A 17,879-nucleotide genomic window follows, 5' to 3' on the forward strand; every position below is an offset into this window, starting at 1 on the left:
TTTGAGGGCCGGGGCTTATTCTTCTGCCTCAAGCATTTGCTCCGAGCAAAAGACACATATGGGAAACACGGAGGAAGAGAAAAACGAAAAAGCGTCACAAACGGAGAAAGCTGAAAGAGTGAGATGAAAGGGCAGGGAGTGGCTGCAAATGGATTAAAGAAGTCCGAGATGGCTTCAGGATTACGCTGCCTGAGTATTCCGTGTTCACACATTTAATAGCAGCAGCCGCGTGTTTGAGGAGGGCTTTAAGCACCAGCACCTTTTTATTTAGAAATTAAGCACTGAGTCCAGGGTCGTAGATTGCATTGGTGAAGAGAGTAGAACCAGGGCCCAAAGGCCCGAGAGGCTCACTGTGCCCTGATTATTGTTATGTTTTAAAATTCACAAAACAGCCAGGGGGTGCATTTCCTTCCTTGCACTCGGGCCCAGGACACACTGGCTACGCTACAGTATCGCTCGCTCACAATGCTAGATCAGACACGTTAGTGCCCTCTCCCTTCTTGCTGGCGTTTGTAACCCACCTATATAACTTGGATGGATTCCAAATACATCTCTTTAGTGCTCTCGCGGCAAGCCTTCAATGCTGATAAACGAATCGCCCACACTGCCAAATCATAAACTGCTTACATTATTTATGTGGTTTCTGTTTTGTTTAATTTATGGCTAATTAAATGAAATGGAAAAACACGCAAATTACACCATAGTTAACCATTTGTATATGAGGTAAACGGTACTAACTTTCCAGCCCCGATATCTAAAAACTGAAACTCACAAAGCGAAGAAGACAACCTGAGAGCAGAAAGCAAGTCAATCATATGAATTGGCACTCCGCGTGATGAACAGCAGCAGCTTTCATACTCCGTCAAAAACAAGTGCGTTTCCCGGATCATGCCACTAGATGGCAGGATTACATCCTACACGAAAGTCCATGACACATAAAGATTATAATGGTTTCTTCTCTCCACTCAAATAACTTTCATTGTTACTCAACGTGGATTTCTTTGCACCATTTTAGTGGTGAGCAAAAACACACAGGGATGACAAAAAAGAAGGATGCAGATTGGAAAGGATACAGAAGTATTGGCCCACCAACCCTAGCACAGAAGTGCATTTCATCTCCGGGGGGGGGGGGGGGGGGGGGGGCAGAGGGTATTTACCATATCAGGAAAATGCTGTCAGAACTAGTGCAAGTAAGAAACAAAATAGCCGGTTTCGTGCGATTCTTTTCGTTATGCAATTAGTTCTCAAAATAGGTTTAGTGTATAATACACAATTAAAATAGTGCAATTTGAACATGCACTGTTCAAAAATATATCCTCCCCCAAGTTAGGGTGGCCAGACGTCCCGGATTTCCCCGGACAGTCCCGTTTGTTTAGAGGACTGTCCCGGTGTCCCGACGCTTCTCTTCATTTTAAATAAATGTCCCGGTTTTTGGGACAAAGGTCAGATCATCTAGGGAAGCATAAGTTAAAGACGCCAACAAAGTATGAAATAGTTAAAGTAATTTATCCTTTACTGTCTGCTCCGAGCAGAGAGACCAGAGGGGAGCAGAGAGAGGTGAGTTGGGTGATGGGTGTGTGTGTGTGTGTGTGTAAACACACACACACACACACACACACACACACACACACGCGCGCACAGGCACACATTCACAAAACGGGACAGGCCAGATATAAAAGTGAGAGTAAAGTCTTTAGTCCTTCTTTTATGTCTGACCTGTCCCGGTTTTTGCTCCTTAAAATCTGGTCACCCTACCCCAAGAGCAAGGGCAGCTGCTGGCCTAACAGGCCTGACTCATGCCGCACATCGTGGTGGGTGGAAGCCAAATCCGAATGACAGTTTAACCCGCGGCGGCTCCTCCGCTTGAGCTTGGGAGCATCACCCCCTCAGCCCCCCCCCCAGCAGCAGAAGCTGCAAACCTTTCACAAGGAAGGGACAATAAACTATGTTGATGAGCAGTGAGGGGAGTGAACTGTGCACTCCCCTCAATGCACGTGTATGTTTGGCCGACCATGTCCGGTCGGCCAAACATATATGCAAAGTAGGCTGTCTCCAGCCTGGCCACACTGTTGCTGGGCTGGAGAGAGCCAGCACAGGCTCTCAGTCTGCCGAGGACTGCCCTAGCCGGGCGCTACCTGTCAATCCTGACACTGCTCTGTGCAGCATCAGGATTGGCAGCAGGGCAGGCTTTAAGCCTGTTCCTGCGGGCAGCATCGACGTGGGAGAGTGGAGCGGTGCAGAGGTAAGTTTATTTTTTATTTTCCCCTCCGCCACCCCGGCACCTCCAAACCCCGTGCACTACCCCGCCATCTGTAACCCTGGCGAGCCACGACTGAGTTTAACATATCAATTGTGTAAATAGAAATTAAATATAAAAAAAATAAAAACACTTACCTTCTCCGCCGCACGACGCTCCTCTGTCTGTCATTGCTCCAACCCAGGCAGGCACAGGCTCCCAGCCTGCCCTGCGGCCAATCCTGATGCTCCTCAAAGCCAGGCAGACTGGGAGCTCTTGAGAGGGCCTACTGTGCATGTTTGTTTGGCCGGCCTGAGATGGCCGGCCAAACATTCATGCACTCCCCCTCGCAGCCCTTCACCCAGTGGCCCCACCCCTTTAAAAGAAAAGGATAGTATCCTAGTATCCTTTTCTTTTAAAGGTTTTGTAGCTGCCGCTGCTGTTGGAGGGAGGGGTGGTGATGCTCCTCCGCCCTAGTGGAGGAGCCGCCCCTTGCACTAGGTTGAATGCAGCAAGTCTGTGGGTGTTTTGAGGGCATGTTGATGTCTAGTGCTGACTTAGTCCATTTGCTGATGGAGGTGCAACATTGACTAATTTCCACATTCATGATAGGAGGAGATGGATAGAGAATGTAGCATCCTCCCCTTCCAGGGATTATGTGAGTGAATATGCCACACACAGAGCTCTATAACAAAAGTCTTATTCTTCAACATACTATTGCGCACTGCTCACACTGCATCATAACTTTTACAACCGCAGCTTAACACCTCACTAGCACACATGACATCAAAGACACCTACATCTCCCCCCTTGTCAAATAAAAAGTACAAACACATTATCATCATATTTCCTCAATAAGCCAGCAAGGCGCTCACACTGGTCTGCCAGATCGGGTGTTATCAGGTAGCTGAGCTGCACAGTCATCATGCATCAATGGTACAGGCGTGCAATCTGGATGTTCAGACATGGTCGCTTTGCTTGTGACTTCAGGAGCTGACGAACATTGAGGTAGGTGTTGAAAGTGTGACAAGTGCCTTGTGATGGATTTCCTGGTATAATGAGCTGTCAACATGTGTCCTTTGCACATCCTGATCCCCAAAGGATCAATAACAAACAGAGTGTCTGTTTTGCGCTTCTGTCTCTATTTGACCAGTACCAAGTCCCCTTTCTCAAAGACTGTTTCCTGGGCACAAATCAGCATTGATGAGCAAGTTTTTATTTTGCACTTTTGAGAAGTGTCCTTAATATGGACCTTATCAGCATTCATCAACGGGTTCGTTGTCCATTCTGGTAGTTTGTTTCCAAATTCTCTCCAAAATAGCAAAGTTGCAGGGCTCTCAATTGTTGTGGTCTAAGGAGTTGATCGATAGGCACAAAGTGCTGGGCACAGTGCTTGATTTAGATTAATTCCCTCCATTGACGCTCACTGAATTACCCTCTTGAGGGTAACACCACCATAGGCTTGGGGCCAGAGAGGTGTACTCTTTTGATGCTTAACACTGAGTCGATCAAGAAACTCCTTGAAATCTTTGCACTGAAATGCGAGCCATTGCCCGATTTGAGAATAGTGAAGATGCCCCACACTGCAAAGATTTCATTGAGCCACTCAATGACTATCATGGGCTGACATTTTCGATGATAAGTCTTCCACCAGTGTAAAACTCGAATATTCATCAATGACTACCATAAGAAGATGTCCATTCTCTACAGGCTCAAAGAAATCAACTACAACTCTCTCCCAGGCATGTGCAGGAAGATTAGACATTGTTAACGGATGCTGTGTCACTTTGGGGAATAAACATTTACAAAGATGGCAATCCTTTAACTCTCTCTCAACTCATTCATCTAGGTGAAAGAACCACACTTAGGGCTCTTTTGGTGGCTACAATGCCACAATGTCCTTCATGGGATAGTTTGAGGAGTTGCCGCCTCAGGTTCGACAATTCTCAAGCCTCTCAATATAATACCCTCGAGTAATGGATAGCTCATCCTGTACATTTTTGAATTTTTGGATTTCAACATCAGCAAAAGGTCTTTGAGAATGAGCATAGCTTTATCTGCTCTGGTAGCAGCAATAATGTTAAATGGATAGAGCTGCTGGCATGCTGGACCTCACAATAAAGTTTGTTCTATGCCAGCACCACCCAGAAACTGCTAAAGATACTGCAGAATATCCAGAACGCCTCTGCCAGACTCATCCAGAACATCCCAAGCCGCAGCCACCTCACGGATCACCAGAGAGAACTTCACTGGCTACCTATCAATAAAAGAATAACCTTCAAGCTCCTGGCGCATGCCTACAAGGCCTTCCACAATGGTGGACCTGCATTCCTCAACCACCTCAACATCCTCTCCTTCTACATTCCGACCAGACATCTCTGCTCTGCCCAGCTGGCCATGGCCACCATCCCACAGGTCCACAAGACCATGGCTGAAAGAAGATCCTTCTACTACCTCACTGTGATGACCTGGAACTCCCTGCCTCTGCACTTCAGGCAATCACCATCGCTGCCGCATCTCAGGAAGGAACTCAAGACCTGTCTTTCAACGAATCTACAGATCTACCCTCCCCCCACACACTCAGCGCCTTGGGATACTCACAGGTGAGTAGTCATGCTTTATAAGAACCCTGATTGATTGATGGAGTTCAGATACCCTTCAGCTACTTGTAATATCGAACTGTGGCAATGTAGAGGCACTCGTGAAAAGTAATCTGCAGAGTTTTTGTCGTTCCCTGGCTTGTGTACAATGACGTAGTCATACTCTTGGAGTGGCAGTCCCACCTCTCGATGCAAGGAGGCATTTTAGCTTTTGGGTTTCCAAAGATAGTGAGGAATGCCTGGTGGTCTGTGATACTGAAATGTATCCCATACAAAAACACATGAAAATGTTCACAGGCCCACACTACAGCTAGACACTCCATCCCTGGCTGAGAGTAGGCATGGCAGGCTCTCCTTCTCTGGCTGCAAATAGGCATGCTGTTTCAGATAGGCTTCTACTAGCATAGACCACAAGGAGTTTCTGGGCATTCTGATGGCCACTGTGTTGAGCAAGGTTTGCCCACATCCCCACCGCGATTGCATCTACTGTGATTCCAGTATGTAACTTGGGGTGAAAATAGGCCACTTCTCTTGCATTTTCAATCATGTGTTTTATTTCTTTGATACTGATTGCATTCAGGAGACCACTGAAATGGGACATTATGTTTTGTTAAGTCTCTCAAAGGGGCACTCACTGTAGCAAAGCCACAAATGTAGCTTGAGCAATAACTGGTCATGCCTAAGAAGGATCGTAGCATGGTTACATCTTGTGGGGGCAAGTAGATGCTTGCACCATATCCAGGTCAGGAGTCATTCCCCCAACAGAAAATATGTACCCAAAGAATTTAAGTTTGGTTTCATAAGATTTACACTTAGCTGCATTCAGAGTGAGACCTGCATTAGCAAGTAATTGACACACTTGTGTGAGAGTCATTCTCGTCATGCTCCTTTTGTGTTGCCCCAACTACTAGCATGTCATCAATGTAATTGTAAGAATGTGTAACAGGTTGAATAATTTGGCGAATAACATCCTGAAATATCCCCGCAGTTGAAGGTACTTCAAAACTCAGCCTTTTGTATCTGAACAAACTAACATGAGCTGAAAAAGTAGTAACGTACCTAAAGTCCTCTTCCAGCTTTTTTGTGTATAATTTTTCCCCCATCAGACGATGCGACATGCTCTAGTATTATGATAACAGGTACTTATTCATTTAGTTTTGGACATTGTCCCATATCTTACTAATTTTTCCACCTCCCAACCCTGACCCTACACTTTCTTCATGCATCGTAACCAACGTATAGAGTTTCCTGGTTGGTTCTTACACACGATTGCCCAACCGGTATCGTCCACCCCATTTATGGTGTTTTTGATTTATTCCCCACCTCTACGTCTTGCGCTGCTTTTGATTATCCTTGGGCTGTAAATCGCCGTCATTTTCGTGTGTTTTTAAATTCATGCTTCCCTCGTAGACTTATCAGGGCCAGTCATCACTTCCAACTTTTGGATGTCATTGGCCACCTGAGGCCAAAAACCAAGCACATTTTGAACAAAATCCTGTTTCTCATTACCTACTTTTGTTCATATTCTCACATCGAAAGGCACATGATTCTCCATTTGTTTTGACTTTATAGTTAACTTGACATTATATGGCTCCCTGGGTTTATATAATTGCTCACTCACTTTTTGGTGTGTTTTTCACGTATGGGCTGCTTACTGGTACTTGTCACTTGCTCTTTGCTATACTAGTGCATACTCATTACACTGCACTAGGCAACTTTTTCTCGAGTGTGGTTGCACTTTTTCTTGGTCTCACACATTGTACATTATTCCTGTGTTTTTCACCTTTTACGCACGGTGCGCATCCCGTAAATTCTGTTTAATTTATTAGTATCTTTGTATATATATATTCACAGAAGTTGGTTATGCCGGTTATGACATCACTCCTGGGTATATGTTCTAGTTCTAGCTTAGATAGATCGTGTTTGTATATATTTAACTAGTCATTGTCCCATTATACCAATATGTTTATATTGCCCATCTATCCCACAGCCTTGATAAAGTCTAGGAGACGAAACACCTGTTGGCTGTTTTTTGGATTGATTGTAACACATGTGGTCTTTGACCTGAATATTGACCACACCTTTTCATCGACTAATAAATGTTGAGTTTCATTCGTGCTTTGGACTTCGACTCTGATTCAATGACCACTTGGATCAACCACACAGAACTTTCTTCGGTGTTCCCCGGCATTTTTTCATTTATTCTACGTCACCACTGACTATTCCCCAGTCAGTGGATTTTTGGACACCTTGGGTGGTAGGTGCCCGGCCGGGTTGGCACCCATTGCATTTCCATTACTTGATGTGTTCAAGGACTGCTATCTATGGACATTGCATTAATACATGTGTTGATGTGCGAGCGTTGTGGCATTTTCCACCTTTTTCTTCTTGTGCTTTTCCTCTTCCAGCTTGAGTTTATAACATCCTTTGCTCAGGTTAAGACAGGAGAAGAATTTAGCGCCATTCAGCTGAATAATAATGTTCGCTATGTGGGGACCAGGATGTCTTTCTCTCTCTCAATTGCTTTATTGACCTAGCACATATCAAAACCAATACACACTGACCCTCCACTGTCCTTTTTGACACAAAAACTATGGGCAAATCCCTTGGGTAGGGCCTGTGGAGCGTTCAATGATGTCATGTTTCAACAATGTTTCTAGTTCTTTCTCAACGGCTGCTTGTAAATGAAAAGTAACTCTGCCATGCCACTGGGCAGCAGGGTGAATGTCCTCATTAGTATGAGTCGCACTTTCATCTTCTTGAGCCTATCTAGGGCATGAAATAACAACGGGAACTGACTCACAGTTTCGACCTGAGCAAGGATGTAGTAGTTGAGAGATATCGTTTCTAAGTTAGCAGCAGTGGCAAAGCTAAGTAAGCATGCACTAGATGAAGGTCCTTGAAGGACATGAATTGCTGCTTGCACTGATGTTTTGTGTCGCAAAGTTGTCGCACATGACCCTTGCCTCTAATGTGTGAGAATTAACCCACGTGTTACCTTTGTGTTTGATGGAGTAAGGCGTGGCACAGGAGAGAAGCTGCTGAACTTATCTACTGGCATCATATTAATCGACGAACCACTGTCTATGCTGGAGGTTATGGGGCAACCCTTCACATTTAATGTAATTTCAGGACAATGCCCAAAAGAATTGTGTCACTTTGTTTAGTGATTCTCTTTTGATCTTGCTTGCAAGCAGCTAATCCATGTTGTTCTTTGGTCGATATCATCAGCGCACATCCATCTTCTTCACTAGTGCTTGCTAATGATGTTGAAGAACCTTTATACAATGAACTTGATGATGATCGTCTGTGCTGGGTTTCTACGTGTAATAACTGAAGTTGTCTTTTGGATTTGTGGACATGCCGCAAATGCTTCAATGCTTCAGGACCCTTCTGGCAGCCATCTTCTTTTCTTGCTGTAACACCTTTGGTTTCACTTTAACTTTGCAGACTATTATGAAATGTTTTTCTTTCTTGCAGCCTTTGAACGTTTGTCCTATGGCTGGACTTTTACCTTCATGAGGACATGAAAACCCACATCAGAAGAATACATTTTTCTTCTTTGGAGAAGTCAACTTGTGTGCATCTGTTTAGTGTTTTTGTTTGCTTTTCATGATCAATGCAGATTCATTATGCGATGTTCCTGCTTCCATTATGGCAGCTTGTCTATTTGCTTGTTCTTCTGCCCTTACAGCTATTAGCATTTTCTTTACATTGAGTGGCTCTCTCAACATGCGTCTTCTGAAGGAATCTGAAAGGCAGCCATCAATGACTCTGAGGCACATGACGTTCTCATCATTAAAGTCACAGAACTTAGAGTGTTTGAGAAGTGCGTCAAGTCTCTCAACAAATTCAACTTTCATTTCACCAGCTTATTGCTGTACTTGGTTGAAGATGTACCGATTCCAGTCGGCATTCGTCATCAAGCTGAACTTGCCATCTAACGCTGGTATGGTGGTTGCACCAGCTTGTGAGACCTTCTTTAGCACTTCTTTCACTCCATCACCAGCAAGGCTTTTCTAATATTCAATGATTTAGATTTTCTGATCATCTAGTTCTCCTAGTGCAACTATGAAGTCATCAAATGTTTCAATCCATGCAGTCCACCTGCACCAATGTTCTATTTCTTTGCAGTCTCAAACAAAGGTGGTAGCCTTAGGAAAATAGCTGAGTCGTACTTTGTGCTTCCTTCTGCAGCCATTAAGACGACGTGCTGTCAAGGCAGTTTTCGCCTTGTAAGCAGGACTGGCAACCACTCCACGCAACATCTCGTTGCTTGGGGCTGGTTGCCACACCCGATTTTTGAAGTCGTATAGCACTTCACCCGCTTGTGCCGGTAAGTACATTACTGTCTTTGCTCCTGGTTGTCACTGCCTTTGGAGTTTTCTTTGTATTGATGCTGGCTTTGCCTTATGGAGCAGTGCAGTATCTTCTCTTTCAGCCTTATCAATGAGTTTTGGCTGGCTTTTCGAGTGTGCTCCTCTGCAAGGTCTTCCGCTTCTTTGATTGCTATGTACGGGATGGAGTAGGCCTTTGAATTCACATGCACCAACCACAGACCACTATGCATCTATTTTGGGGCACACATGGCACACACAAGCAGTTTGCTGCAACTTGGCACACTCTCAGGGATGGCAGCTTTGTTTCTTTGGGGCACGTATCCCCTACTCGTCGCCAGCTAGAGCTTCCTCCCTAGCCCAGGAGCATCAGAATAAATACACCATACACAGAGCTCTATAAAAGACATCATTATTCTTCAATATACTATTGTATTCTTCTCGCACTGCATCATAACTTTTATATCCACTCCTCATCTCATTATGTAAATCCTGTCTTGAGTTTACCCAGCACTGCGAAGGTCCTAATGTGCATGATATCAAAGGCACTATAGAGGACAGAAGATACTTTCTCAGTACTGAGCTTGATCAGTAACAATGAATTTGAAAATCCCACAAAAAAAGCCTGGAAATGTGGGAGTAGGAGGCGAATTAAGTAAGCTTCTCAAAACATTTAAGAGGTATCAATATTTAGTGCATACACTATTGCTCTATATATTCACTGTACAAGGTTCACATTTTCAGACATTTTGTAAAATACAGAACATTGGTGGTTTCAACTGAAGTCATGAAAGACACATTTCAACGACACAATCCAATCCTTATTTTCCACCCTTTGCCATTTTGTTTGCTGGACACAATAAATATCAGTTGCCATCACTTCAAGACATCTACACTGTTGGTGACAAGGTTGAGATTGCTCATGCTGCAAAAGGACAAACACCAGTTCTTATATTACTAAATGTAGTAGAGGTCAAAGGGATCAGGAACTATCAGTCACTAGGTTCACTGCTTGCATGTGTCATGCAGGAAAACCATGCCTCTTTTATTTCAATACCATACTTGATAATCTCTCCAAAGGAAACTGTATCAGCCGGGCTCCAGCTGAAGTGGGAGTTAGCTAATCTGTATTACATTATAACCAACACCCTCTCAATTAATTCACATTTTCTTGCCTTTGCCTACCCTATCGCTACCCTGCTGGTGGTAATCCCAATACTTCTTTTGCCACTTTTCAAGCTTCAGGTTGTGCGGCGAGAGAAGGGGATTATGTGAAGTTGAAAGCAAAAACATAAGGCACTTTTTTCCTGTGTTAACACAAACACTGTAGTATAGTGACTGACTGATCAATCACTGAAGCTACCATGCTGACATAGGTTCACAGTATATAGTTAATAAAAACAAGCATTGACAAAGGCAATAGGTCTGCCCTTCTGAAGCTGGTGTGATGAGTATCTTTTTTATTGCTAGCATATGCCACAAAAATAAAAAGCAAACAGAAGAAAACATGCCACCTTCTAAATGTGCACCCAGCCAAATGCTTGCTATACATTTTTTAAATTTAAATAAAAATGCCTACAATCTTAATAGAACATTACTGGTGCTTCCTAGTAGCAGGTAGGTGCACTCGGAACATACAGAACCCCTTTTTAGTTTTCATGCACATCACTGGAAAATATGATCCTAACTGGTGCAAAGGGTACTACTGACTATAAGTTACTGCAGCCTGAAGACATATGTTAAATACACAAGGATGAGTAAAAAAGGATGCAGGACTGAAAGAAAAGAGCACAATTTGATTGACTGCTGAACAGGTGATTGAAGAGAGCTTATCCAAAGCCCCTTTATTTATGTTTATATGGATTTGTATCATTTTTTAATTACACTAGAGTGGCGAACACTAACGGTGCCTCTACTGCTGCTGAACTAAAAATAAAAGCGAACACAAAACATTAATCTGCAACGTTGTTATAGAAAATATATGGTTTATAGTATCTTCTTTTAATTACTTCCTATGCAAATGACCACACGTCACCAAAACTTCACAACAACATAAGGATTGAAAATGTCACTTATCCAGTGTACATCTGTTCGTGGCATTAGTCGCTGCAGATTCACATGTTGTGCATAGTCCGCCGTCTGGTGTTGGGTCGGAGTGTTACAAGTTGTTTTTCTTCGAAGAAGTCTTTTCGAGTCACGAGACCGAGGGACTCCTCCTCCTTTGTTCCATTGCGCATGGGCGTCGACTCCATGTTAGATTGTTTTCCCCGCAGAGGGTGAGGTAGGAGTTGTGTATGTTAGTAATAGTGCCCATGCAATGGATTGAATAAGTATGTACCAAATAAGGTTTAAGTAATATATTTACAAATGTACAAATGTTGAAGATAACTTCCAAACGGCTACAGGCTCCCGGGGAGGCGGGTGGGCACATGTGAATCTGCAGCGACTAATGCCACGAACAGATGTACACTGGGTAAGTGACATTTTCAGTTCGATGGCATGTGTAGCTGCAGATACACATGTTGTGCATAGACTAGTAAGCAGTTATCTCCCCAAAAGCGGTGGCTCAGCCTGTAGGAGTGGAAGTAGTCTGAAATAAAGTTCTTAGTATGGCTTGACCTACTGTGGCTTGTTGTGCGGATAGCACGTCTACACAGTAGTGCTTAGTAAATGTGTGAGGCGTAGACCATGTGGCTGCCTTACATATCTCGTTCATTGGAATGTTTCCTAGGAAGGCCCTGGTAGCGCCTTTCTTTCTGGTTGAATGTGCCCTTGGTGTAATGGGCAGCTCTCTCTTTGCTTTGAGGTAGCAGGTTTGGATGCACTTAACTATCCATCTGGCTATACCTTGTTTTGATATTGGGTTTCCTGTATGAGGTTTTTGAAATGCAATAAACAGTTGTTTTGTTTTCCTAATTTCTTTTGTTCTGTCAATGTAGTACATTAATGCTCTTCTGATGTCTAATGTATGTAGTGCCCTTTCAGCTACTGAGTCTGGCTGTGGGAAGAACACTGGTAGTTCTACCGTTTGATTTAAGTGGAACGGTGAAATAACTTTTGGTAAAAATTTAGGATTGGTTCTTAGGACTACCTTATTTTTGTGTATTTGAATAAAAGGTTCTTGTATAGTAAACGCCTGAATTTCACTTACTCTTCTTAGAGATGTGATGGCAATGAGAAATGCAACCTTCCACGTTAAGAATTGCATTTCGCAAGAGTGCATGGGTTCAAAAGGTGGGCCCATGAGTCTTGTTAGGACGATGTTGAGGTTCCATGAAGGAACAGGTGGTGTTCTTGGTGGTATAATTCTTTTTAGGCCTTCCATAAACGCCTTAATGACAGGTATCCTAAATAGTGAAGTTGAATGGGTAATCTGCAGGTATGCAGATATTGCTGCGAGGTGTATTTTTATGGAAGAGAAGGCTAGATTTGATTTCTGTAAATGTAGTAAGTATCCCACTACATCCTTTGGAGATGCATGTAATGGTTGAACTTGCTTATTATGGCAGTAGCAAACAAATCTTTTCCATTTGCTTGCGTAGCAGTGTCTAGTGGATGGTCTTCTAGCTTGTTTTATGACTTCCATACATTCTTGTGTGAGGTTTAAATGTCCGAATTCTAGGATTTCAGGAGCCAGATTGCTAGATTCAGCGATGCTGGGTTTGGATGCCTGATCTGTTGTTTGTGTTGAGTTAACAGATCTGGCCTGTTGGGTAACTTGACATGGGGTACTACTGACAGGTCTAGTAGTGTTGTGTACCAAGGTTGTCTTGCCCATGTTGGTGCTACTAGTATGAGTTTGAGTTTGTTTTGACTCAATTTGTTTACTAGATATGGAAGGAGAGGGAGAGGGGGAAAAGCGTACGCAAATATCCCTGACCAGTTCATCCATAGAGCATTGCCTTGAGACTGCTTGTGTGGGTACCTGGATGCGAAGTTTTGGCATTTTGCGTTCTCTTTTGTTGCAAATAGGTCTATTTGAGGTGTTCTCCAAATCTTGAAGTAAGTGTTTAGAATTTGGGGGTGAATCTCCCATTCGTGGACCTGTTGGTGATCTCGAGAGAGATTGTCTGCTAGTTGATTTTGGATCCCTGGAATAAATTGTGCTATTAGGCGAATGTGGTTGTGAATTGCCCATTGCCATATCTTTTGTGCCAGGAGGCACAGCTGTGTCGAGTGTGTTCCCCCTTGTTTGTTTAGATAATACATTGTTGTCATGTTGTCTGTTTTGATAAGAATGTATTTGTGGGTTATGATGGGTTGAAATGCTTTCAACGCTAGGAATACTGCTAACAATTCGAGGTGATTTATATGCAGCTTTGTTTGATGTACGTCCCATTGTCCTTGGATGGTGTGTTGACTGAGGTGTGCTCCCCACCCTGTCATGGAAGCATCTGTTGTTATCACGTATTGTGGCACTGGGTCTTGGAAAGGCCGCCCCTTGTTTAAATTTGTACTGTTCCACCATAGAAGCGAGATGTATGTTTGGCGGTCTATCAACACCAGATCTAGAATGTGACCCTGTGCATGTGACCATTGTGATGCTAGGCACTGTTGTAAGGGCCTCATGTGCAGTCTTGTGTTTGGGACAATGGCTATGCATGAGGACATCATGCCTAGGAGTTTTAATACCATCTTTGCCTGTATGTTTTGTGTTGGATACATGGCTTGTATAACCTTGTGAAAATGTTGAACCCTTTGTGGACTTGGAGTGGCTATTCCCTTTGTTGTGTTGATTGTTGCTCCTAAGTATTACTGTGTTTTGCACGGCAGAATGTGTGATTTTGTATAGTTGATGGAGAAACCGAGTTTGTAGAGGGTTTGTATGACATAATCCGTGTGGTGTGAACACTTTGTTAGGGAGTTGGTCTTGATTAGCCAATCGTCTAGGTACGGGAATACGTGTATTTGCTGCCTTCTGATGTGTGCAGCTACTACTGCCAGGCATTTTGTAAATACTCTTGGTGCGGTTGTTATACCGAACGGCAACACTTTGAATTGGTAATGTATTCCTTTGAATACAAACCTTAGGTATTTCCTGTGCGAGGGATGTATCGGTATGTGGAAATACGCGTCCTTTAGATCTAAGGTTGTCATGTAGTCTTGTTGCTTTAGCAGTGGTAACACGTCTTGTAGCGTGACCATGTGAAAGTGGTCTGATTTGGTGTTTAGTGTTCTGAGATCTAGGATTGGTCTCAGTGTTTTGTCCTTTTTTGGTATTAGAAAGTACAGTGAGTAAACTCCCGTGTTTTTTTGTGTACATGGTACCAATTCTATTGCGTCCTTTTGCAGTAATGCTTGAACTTCTAGTTCTAGAAGGTCTATATGTTGTTTGGACATATTCTGTGTTTTTGGTGGGACATCTGGAGGGAGTTGGAGAAATTCTATGCAATAACCAGGTCGGATAATTGCTAAGACCCAAGTGTCTGTTGTTATCTCCTCCCAAGATTTGTAAAACTGACTTAGTCTTCCCCCCACTGGTGTTGTGTGAAGGGGTTGAGTGACTTGTGAGTCACTGTTTGGTTGGAGGGGTTTTTGGACTTTGAAATTTTCCCCGGTTTCTAGGGAATTGTCCTCCTCTGTACTGGCCCCGAAAGCCTCCCCTTTGGTACTGTCCCTGGTATGTAGACGGTGTTGATTGTGAGGTACTGGCTTGTGTGGCTTGACCCCGAAACCCCCCTCTGAAGGTTGTTTTGCGGAAGGTGCCGAAAGTGCCTCTGCCCTGCGGGGAATAGAGTGCGCCCATGGCTTTGGCTGTGTCAGTGTCCTTTTTCAATTTCTCAATTGCCGTGTCGACTTCGGGACCAAACAATTGTTGTTCATTGAACGGCATATTGAGCACCGCTTGCTGTATTTCCGGTTTAAAGCCAGATGTGCGCAACCATGCGTGCCTTCTAATGGTTACTGCAGTATTTATTGTTCTTGCAGCTGTGTCCGCTGCGTCCATAGAGGAGCGTATTTGGTTATTGGAGATGTTTTGTCCCTCCTCAAACACTTGTTTTGCCCGTTTTTGAAATTCCTTGGGTAGATGCTCGATGAGATGCTGCATCTCGTCCCAATGAGCTCTATCATATCACACTAGGAGCGCCTGAGAGTTGGCGATGCGCCACTGGTTTGCAGCTTGTACTGCGACCCTTTTCCCAGCTGCGCCTGCGGCTCTCCTTATCCGGAGGTGGTGCCTCGCCTGATGTGTGCGAGCTGGCTCTCTTGCGAGCTGCCCCTACCACGACTGAATCTGGTGGCAGCTGTGAGGTGATAAAAGTAGGGTCCGTGGGCGGTGCTTTATATTTTTTCTCCACCCTTGCAGTTATCGCTCTACTCTTGACAGGTTCTTTGAAGATCTGCTTTGCGTGCCTTAGCATTCCTGGAAGCATAGGCAGGCTTTGGTAGGTGCTATGGGTGCAAGAGAGGGTGTTGAAAAGGAAGTCATCCTCGACAGGTTCTGCGTGTAACGACACGTTATGGAACTCTGCTGCCCTAGCTACCACCTGTGCATACGCTGTGCTGTCCTCAGGTGGTGAGGGCTTGGTAGGGTACGACTCAGGACTATTGTCTGATACTGGGGCGTCGTATAGGTCCCAAGCGTCTTGGTCATCTTGGCTCATGGTGGTATGAGCCGGTGAATGTGACGGAGTCTGTGCCGGTGATATATGAGTCACAGGTGGAGGAGAGGGTGGCGGGGTTACCTTTTTAACCACTTTTGTTTGTGGTGTTTGTTCCTGTGTTTGGAACTCGAGTCTCCTTTTTCTCCTGAATGGGGGAAGGGTGCTGATTTTCCCTGTCCCACTTTGTATGAAGATCCGCTTTTGTGTGTGGTCCACGTCAGTGGACTGCAACTCTTCCTCAAATCTGTGTTTACGCATTTGAGAGGACAGTGATTGTTCCTCTGAATATGAGCTGGCAGTCGGTTCGGTTGCCGGTCGTTTTGGCACCGAAACCGTGTCTTTGCTTGTTTTCGGCTCCGAGGAGAATTTCCTCTTTTTCGGAGTCGAGCCTTCTCGGCGTCGATCATCCTCGGTGCCGCTGTCTCTGCGTCGAGCAGCTGCGGTTCAGCTGTCTCGGCGTCGATCTTTTTCGGCAGCACTGTCTCGGTCCAGAGATTGCTGCGTGCCTGTGTCTCGACCCGAGTCGGACGATCTCGGCACCGGTTCGGCCTTTTTCGGTGCCGATGGACGGTCACCTTTTTTATGGGTTGAGCCATGGCCTGTTGGCAGTGGCGTCCCCTGGGCCTTGTCTGTTTTCTTGTGTGGTGTTTGCTTCGACGTCTTACTCACGGTTTCTTCGACGTCGAATTCCTCTGAGTCCGATTCATGAATGGAGAAGGATTCCTCTTCTTCTCCTTGTTACTCGAACCCTCGTTGTCCTGTCGGCGTGGCCGCCATCTGCAATCTTCTGGCTCGCCGGTCACGGAGCGTTTTTCGGGATCGAAACGCACAACAGGCCTCACACGTCTCTTCCCTGTGCTCGGGCGACAGGCACAAGTTACAGACCAAATGTTGGTCTGTATATGGATATTTATTGTGGCATTTAGGACAGAATCGGAACGGGGTCCGTTCCATCAGTGTCGATCTTACACGCGGTCGGGCCGACCAGGCCCCGACGGGGGATCGAAATTACCCCAAAGGGCTACCGGAGCTCTTCACGATTCGGTGTCGATTCTATTCTAACCCGATACCGAACGAAACAATACCGACGTAGTTTTCCGAAGTTTTGACTATCTTTCCGTCCCGAAACCCAGAGCGAAAAGGAACACGTCCGAACCGATGGCGGAAAAAAAACAATCTAACATGGAGTCGACGCCCATGCGCAATGGAACAAAGGAGGAGGAGTCCCTCGGTCTCGTGACTCGAAAAGACTTCTTCGAAGAAAAACAACTTGTAACACTCCGACCCAACACCAGACGGCGGACTATGCACATGTGTATCTGCAGCTACACATGCCATCGAACATATAATTTCCATTTATAGAAAAGCTTGCAGGTTGCACTTTTAACAACAGTGCTCTTGTAGTGCCCTTCAAAACACACCCTCACCAGAAACCTGACAGTTCGAGACAGCCTCCTCACCTGTCGCTCCAATGAAATCTTGTCGCACTCCAGGTCCTGTCTTGCAGCTCTTTCCTGTAGTAATTCATTTCGTGTTTGTTCAATCTGTTATTGAAAAACAAACGTGTAAGCAACTTGAACACAATAATTTTACAAACCACTAAATGGAGACAGGTCAATGTGCGGAACACTATACTACAAAAAAAACCCTATCGAAATACGTCTTAAATTTTGTGATTAATTTAAGAACTCAAATCACAAAAGCAAAACTTGAGTGGCTGGGGACTTCTGAAAACCAATAAGAGGTTTGGTTAAGCACGGTCCATTGCTACACTCCTCATATGAACTGAGTATAGCTGCTCTGGCAGTAGAATTCAAGAGACATTAAATGCTGGGTAAAGCCAACTGGGGAAAAAGTATTTTTTATTTATTTTTGATTTTGACCTTTTATACAGTATCTTTTGCATGTTGTGTCTGAGTTAGGTCAGACACCCCGCAGTACTAAATTATTGTTACGCATAAGCCACAAATGTATCTAACAACGTCTTTAAAAGATTTGATTTGTTCTAGGGAAGAGATAAAAGTTAATTAAATTTGCAACACCTAGTCCACAATTCCACAACAGAGGCAGTGCAATACTGATGTTGCAAGAACCTTACAAA

At 44.4% G+C, this 17,879-nt stretch overlaps 1 protein-coding gene across 1 annotated transcript in view; it reads right to left on the minus strand.

Moving 5' to 3' along the window:
- CGNL1 (cingulin like 1) overlaps positions 1-17,879 on the minus strand; it is a 485,508-nt gene that overhangs the window by 41,855 nt on the left and 425,774 nt on the right. The window contains exon 15 of the mRNA XM_069222401.1: positions 17,239-17,322. Coding sequence (XP_069078502.1) covers positions 17,239-17,322 — 84 coding nt within the window. The remainder of the gene's footprint in view (positions 1-17,238; positions 17,323-17,879) is intronic.

Source organism: Pleurodeles waltl, chromosome 3_1 (assembly GCF_031143425.1).
Source record: "Pleurodeles waltl isolate 20211129_DDA chromosome 3_1, aPleWal1.hap1.20221129, whole genome shotgun sequence".
Classification (NCBI taxonomy): Eukaryota; Metazoa; Chordata; class Amphibia; order Caudata; family Salamandridae; genus Pleurodeles; species Pleurodeles waltl.